The sequence below is a fragment of the Octodon degus genome, unplaced genomic scaffold, assembly GCF_000260255.1.
Source record: "Octodon degus isolate 3935 unplaced genomic scaffold, OctDeg1.0 scaffold00255, whole genome shotgun sequence".
Taxonomy (NCBI): domain Eukaryota; kingdom Metazoa; phylum Chordata; class Mammalia; order Rodentia; family Octodontidae; genus Octodon; species Octodon degus.
The window spans coordinates 1,511,397-1,518,154 of record NW_004524831.1 but is presented as its reverse complement, the minus strand read 5'-3'; the positions used below and the strand labels follow the sequence as shown (position 1 = coordinate 1,518,154).

Here is a 6,758-nt window from a genome sequence, read left to right as displayed (position 1 = left end):
CAGGGTCTACAGGGTGTTCAGGGTCTCACTACTAGATCGGACTTGTAGTGATTCTCCTGTTTACAGCCTCCCAAGAGCTGGGATTACAGGCGTGTGCCGCCACACCCAGTCTCAATCGCTGTCTCAGTGAGCCCCGGGAGCTGGGCCCACACGGCAGGCTCAGTAGCGTTGTGGTATTGATATAAGGGAAATGAGACTCCCGAGCTGAAAGGTACCTGGGACAAGTTTGTGTTCTCTAAAACCGAAGAATGAATTTTAGGAACAAATACAGGTTAAGAGCAGACTATTTATTGGGGGAAAGAAAGCTACTGTCTGAGAGGGACAGAAGTGGGGGGCAAGTAGGTTGTCCCCAGGAAGCTGTCTCTTCCAAGGAATTTTATAGAGCAAAACCATATGGTGAGGCAGGTCTAAGGTGGGGATCACAGGAACTTACTTAGGTGGGCATGAGGTGGGACAAAACTATCATTGACCAATGAGATTATAAGCACCATTGCTCAGGTAAAAGTGATTAAATCCAGGATCAAATAAGGAAGTGAGTCAAGTAGCAAGTAGGCATCAATGGAGAATAATAATTTGTCTAGTAGCCAGCTAGTAGCAGTTGAATTAGTGACTTCCTGGTTTCCTCGAGATGATGATCAATCCCAGATGCTTATCTTTAGGGAGGTAAGCATTTGTTCCACCTTTGGTCTCTAGGTCTGGCCCACAACAGGAGCATCCATTTCTCTCACAATTGCAGTGTATATTGTCTTCCGTGCTGTCTCTTGAGGGCCTAGCCCTGACTGCCTACAATATTTCTATCTAACTTGGCTGCCAGCAACAGTATCATGTTTTTAATTCTTTTGTGAAGATACACAGAAATGGAACAGCTGAATCAAGTGGGTCTCTAATTTTAATTTTTTTTTTTTTTTGGTGGAACCAGGGATTAAACTCATGCCCTTGCACTTGCCAGGCAAGCGCTTATTTTACTGAGCCATCTCCCCAGCTCCGCTAATTTTAATTTTTAAAGAAATTCTCACACTGATTTCTAATTGCAACCTCTATCAAAATCAGAGGGGAACGTCCTCAAAAGACTAGCATTAGACATCTCATTTTTACCCACCTATTTCTTCTCTGGGTATCTTCCCAGAAGAAATAAAAATATACCACATTGTTTATCGTGTCTCATCATTATCAGGACTATATTCTCGGTTTGATGACTTCTATGTAGAAATACCAAGGTAAATAGAAATAAAGGAACATGATCCTGACTTTAAGTGACTCAGGAACCAAAGAAAAAGAAAAGAAGCTGAGAAAAGTGCACCAGGGTACAGAGTTGGTCCCTTGGGTCACACAGCTGTGACCCAATGAGATGCACCAAGGGGTGTGCAACACTAATAACCAGTACATCTCTCAAGCCAAACAAGTTATTAACACAAGTGTATCACTGAACCCCAGGTAATTTTTTATGACTAATAGTTTTCAAAGGTGGAGAATTTGAACATGTTGAGCTGGGACATGTCTTGGTGAACTTATAGCCTTTTGTATCCCAGCCTCACTGCAAGAAAGTGCTCAGGTGGATCCAACTGTAGGCAACAGCTTTAGATGGAAATATTATAGGCAGTCAGAAGGGCAAGGCCTTCAAAGGGCTCGATGCAGAAGACAGGGTACCTTGAAACTGTAGGAGAAGAAAGAAAGAAAGAAAGAAAGAAAGAAAGAAAGAAAGAAAGAAAGAAAGAAAGAAAGAAAGAAAGAGAGAGAAAACAGAAACTGTAGGAGGGACGAGCACTCCTGCTGTGGGCCAGAACTCAGGACCAAAGGTTAAACAAATGTAGTTACTACCTCCCTAGGGACAGACAACAGGAATTGATATTCTAAATAGGTATCAATCACCCTGAAAAAGCCAGGAAGCCACTAACCCAACTCTGTATAGGAAAAGCCCCTGTTGGGTATGCAAACCCGCTTGCTCTGAGACTTTCTTGCCTATTTGATCCCGATTTAATCAACTTTACTGGAGCAGTTATGCTTCTAATCATGTTACTTGGCCATGATTTCTCCTGCCTCATGCCCACCTTGTGAGTTTCCATGCTTCCCACGTTGGACCTGCCTTGTGTCGTGGTTTGGCTCTGTGAAAATCCCTAGAAAATGTGGGTTCCTTGGCAACCCACTGGAGTCCCTTCTGTCCCTCTCTTGGACAGAAGTTTTCCTTCCCTCAGTAAATATATTCTGGTCTTAATCTCTGTGGTTCTTAAAATTTGTTGTTTGATTTTAGAGAACATGAACTTTTCCCTGGTATCTTTCAGCTCGGAAGTGTCTTTCCTCTATAACGGAATATGGGATGTGTTTCAGCAGTCTTTCTGTCTTTGACACTTTAAATATGTTTATCTTCAGAATTCAGATACTCTGTAAGACCCTGAGTAAAGTACGAAGCTTCTGTGAGAGAGTTGGCATGCTTGCTTTTGCTTCATGTTCACTCTTGTGCGAATATGGTGCCTTATAATTCAAATTTCTTCATTTACACAATAATTCTACTCCTTTTTACTCATTTTTATGAATGAAAGTGAGTAGATCTAGAGACAGTAGGAAAAAATCTTCGCTAGGAACCTGACTGCCTCATTTCCAACAGTAGACCTTTGGTCTGTTCTGACTTGTTCTGGCCTGGCCGGGATGTAAGATGCTTTCTGACATCAGGGGATTGACTCTTCCATGGAACAATGACCTTAGAACCTTCTGAGAACATTTGTGACCCATTTTCAGGAACAGTCCGCTGAATCCAGTGAGAAAATCACAGGAGCTTTGAAAACCCAGGAGTAACCCTGAGATCCTCAAGCTAGGTGAGATTGACAGGTAGGAGCGAGGCTGGTGCAGAAGTTTCTAGGTTACAAGCCAACCTCTGAGCTCGACCTCTGCAGGGAAAGGTTTGTTTCTCTTGCAGGCTCAGTTGAGCTGAGTGACAGAGGAGCAGCAACCAATCAGCGATGTGGGCGCGGGCTCTCTGAACTACCCAATCCGGCCAGGAGAGGGAGGAGGGCACTTCCTGTGTGATGGCGTCGCGGTGTACGGTTTGAGTGCGATGCTGACAGCTCCCGCTGACTAGACAGCATTTTGTGAAGTGTCTACTGGCTGCCAGCGGCGTTGGAAGGATCCTCGGAGACCATCACCCCACGCAATGGTAACGTTGTGCAACGGGAGCTGGGCGGGGGCTGGAATTTGGTGTGCTCCGGATGGAAGTGGTCAGAGCCAGCTCCGCAATGCACAGCCTCCCCGCTGGGCTGCAGACCCCGAGCTTTTCCAGGGCTTTGGTACATCGTCTTCTGAACGGTTTTCCCCTTTGCTTGGGCAGGGACAATGCTGTTCCCAGCACACAGTCCCGACTCTGGACACTGCCAGTCCAGAGTACCTTCCTGTTCAGCCAATGGCACAAGATAATCTGCAGCAGTGGAGAGAGCAGAGGCCTTGGGTTCCTTTCGCAGCATTTAAAAATTCATCGCTTTAATTTTGTGCATGAGGTCTCTCCAATTGTGTTACTGCACCATAAGTGAGCACGATCTTATTACGTTGGAGAGTGAAGTTACAAACTAGAAGAAGGATGTTATGAGAGATTTTATTGGAAATAAGAATAATTGCTCCCTGATTACAGAAGTATACCTAGTGAGTGGCCTGTGGCCACTGAATCCAGAGCAAATTATGGATAAACAGAGCACAGTAAATGCTTGTTTAGTGGGTGCCTATCTCGGATGGCTCTGTGGATTTAAGACAATCACTAAGCACTCAGGCTAAGACATTTTCTGAGATTGCACTGTTAAAACTAAACTGGGATTTTAAAGAATTTCTGGATTTGTTGTTAAACATTCCAGGAAACTCAGAAACTTATTAGGGAGTGCCTACCACTCCTTTCCGTAAGGAGGTGGCTTCCTTCCTTGTTGGGCAGAAAGTTTATGCTTTTTTTTTTACTTTTGGTGGAACCGGGGATTGAACTCAGACCCTTGCATTTGCCAGGCAGGCGCTTATTCTACTGAGCCATCTCCCTGGCCCCAGAAAGTTTATTCTTGATCACTGCTAGGCGATTGCCTACTCTCATTTTAATTACTATGCCGAAGGGAAATTTCCAAACTCTAATGTCAGGCACTTCCCTAGTTATTTGCCTTACTTATAAGGTAACTAAAGAAATTATTCTTTACATATAGGCCATTGAAATGAGCTTTTCCATAGAATTTAGGATCCTGAAGATTATGGAGGGAATATTAATGTATTATGAAGGGAGGGGAAAGTGCCCCTGCTCAGACTAACTTCCTGAAGGGTCTGTTACACCTATACTGAGATAGATATGTATTGAACTCGGACATCTACAGGGATGTGTTCTTCTGATATTGGTATAGTCAGAAAGGAAAAGGAGCCTTAACTCTGAAATAATTGCTTTGCAGTTGGTGAACAGATTCTAGACATTGTTTTAAAATTTTTTTTAATTTTATTATTATATAATGTATTTAGTACAGGGTCTACAGGGTCCCACTACACAGATCAGACATGTAGTGATCCTCCTGTTTTCAGCCTCCCAAGTACTGAACATACAGGGGTGTGCCACCACGCCCAGTCACAATCAGTGTCTCAGTGCACAGGGGCCAGCCTTCTAAGCAATGTCTAGAAACTGTTCACAGACTATAAAACAATTATTTCAAAGATAAAGCTCCTTTTCCTTTCTGACTATGCCAGTATCAGAACATCACATCTCTGTAGACATCCCAGTTCAACCCTCAGGAGCTTTTCGGTCCACTGAGCTATCAGCCAGCCCTGTTTGAAAAATTGAAACATTGAATGATGTGTTTATATACAGCAAGTATTAAAGTAGGGGTAAATGCCTATGGTCTGCTGGCTTATGAATAAATAGAATAAAAGTATTTTCTGAACAGATAAAAAGGAAGAGTTGTAAAAGAGAAATAAGTTAGAAGAGTCAGGAGTTTGTGCTCAGAACAGCACTGCCTCTGCCTAAGCAAATGGGAAAAAGAGTTCTAATGCTGTTACAGCACCTAAGGCTTGGAAGACTTCAGTGTCTGGAGCTAAGAGGGAGGCTGGGCATTGCCAGAGCTGCTTCTGACCACTTCCATCTGGAACACACCAGATATGTGGATGTGGATGCTAAACATTAGCAACTACAGCAGTAAACATTTCAGGAGGTCAGACTTCCTAGTGTGCTAATAAATGAATCATTATCGGCTGGTTTCTTCTGGGATTGGGTCTAAAGAAAGCAGAACTAGGTAATAGACAGATGTACCTTCTGTGGGAACTGATGGGCTCATCCAGTGGTTTTGGTTTTTTTTTTTTTTTTTTTTTTTGTGGAACCAGGGATTGAACTCAGGCCCGTGCACTTGCCAGGGAAGCACTTATTCTACTGAGCCATCTCCCTGGCTCCCATCCAATCATTTTTGAGAAAGATTGAGAAATTACAAAACTGGTGTTCTAGATTGCAAAATAGGGTAGACATCATCATAGTGTGGCCTGGGAAGGGGTTTCTCTGGGATACAGAAGATTTCAAACTTTGTAGTCTTTTTCATTGTTCTTGGATAGAACTCAGGAATTTTGCCCATGCTAAGTCCTGCTAAGTGTTTTCTTTTTCTTTCTTTCTTTCTTTTTTTTTTAAATACACGTTTTAAGGAAGGGTCTATATGGTGTTCAGGGTCTTACTACTAGATTGGACTCTAGTGATCCACCTGTTTACAGCCTCTCAAGAGCTGGGATTACAGGCATGTGCCACCATGCCCTATCTCAATCTTGTCTCAGCGCCCCCTGGGTGTGGGGCTGGCATGTCAGACGCGGGGATTGAACCCCCAGCCCCTGTGCCTGCATGTAGGCGCTTTAATCCACTGAGCTATTTGGCCAGCCCTCTTTCTTTTCTTTCTTTTTTTTTTTTTTTTTTTTTTAGAATAGATCTCACTAAGTTTCCGAGCTTGGAAGAAATTGTGATAGTCTCTAATCCTTGATTGTTGGGAACACAAACGGGTACCACCCTGGTAATTTAAAACCTGATGGACTGGTGAGATAGCTCAGCAGATTAAACACCTGCTTATGGGCCACTCAAATAGCTCAGCTAAAGCACCTGAAAACAGGTGCAGGGGTGGGGTGGGGGTGTGTTCGATCCCCCCCCCCACCATGCCACCCCCGCCTCCATGGCGTACTGAGACAGTGATTGAGACTGGCCGTGGTGGTGCATGCCTTATCTATAATCCCAGCTCTTGGGAGGCTGTAAACAGGTGGATCACTACAAGACCAATCTAGTAGTGAGACCCTGAACACCCTGTGGATCCTTCCCTAAAATACAAAAACAAACAAACGAACAAAAAAAAAAAAAAACCCAAAACTTGCTTAGGCAAGCACAGGGACTGGGGTTGGACCCTGGCACTATATGCTGTGCCAGCCCCACCCCTGGGCCCACTGAGCTTTGCACCGAGTCCAGGCTTGGTGGCGCACACCTGCAATCCCAGCGCTAGGGAGGCTGAAAACAAGATCATGACAAGTCCAAGCCGCATAGTGAGACCCTGTACTAAATACATAATTAAAATAAATGAATAAGCAAATGAAATCTGGTAAATTAGATAAAGCCCCATAATGTACCAAGATTTCAGTGCTTCAATAAAGTAAACATCACTGAGGCGTGGTGCTGCATGCCTTTAAGGCCAGCTATTTGGGAAACTGACTGGAGGATGAAATCTTCAAGCCTAGCCTGGCTAGATGAGCAAAACATTTTTTGATAAATCATAGACTTTTTTTTTTTTTTTTTTTTTTTT

The 6,758-nt window shown here is 43.7% G+C and overlaps 1 protein-coding gene across 1 annotated transcript in view; it reads left to right on the top strand.

Annotated features, from left to right (window-relative positions):
* The first annotated feature begins 3,021 nt into the window (after positions 1-3,021).
* The window catches only part of LOC101572127 (zinc finger protein 14-like), a 45,842-nt gene continuing 42,105 nt past the window's right edge, over positions 3,022-6,758 (top strand). Inside the window, exon 1 of the mRNA XM_012512673.2 lies at positions 3,022-3,148. Within this exon, the coding sequence (XP_012368127.2) occupies positions 3,146-3,148 (3 nt within the window). The 5' untranslated portion in view covers positions 3,022-3,145. The remainder of the gene's footprint in view (positions 3,149-6,758) is intronic.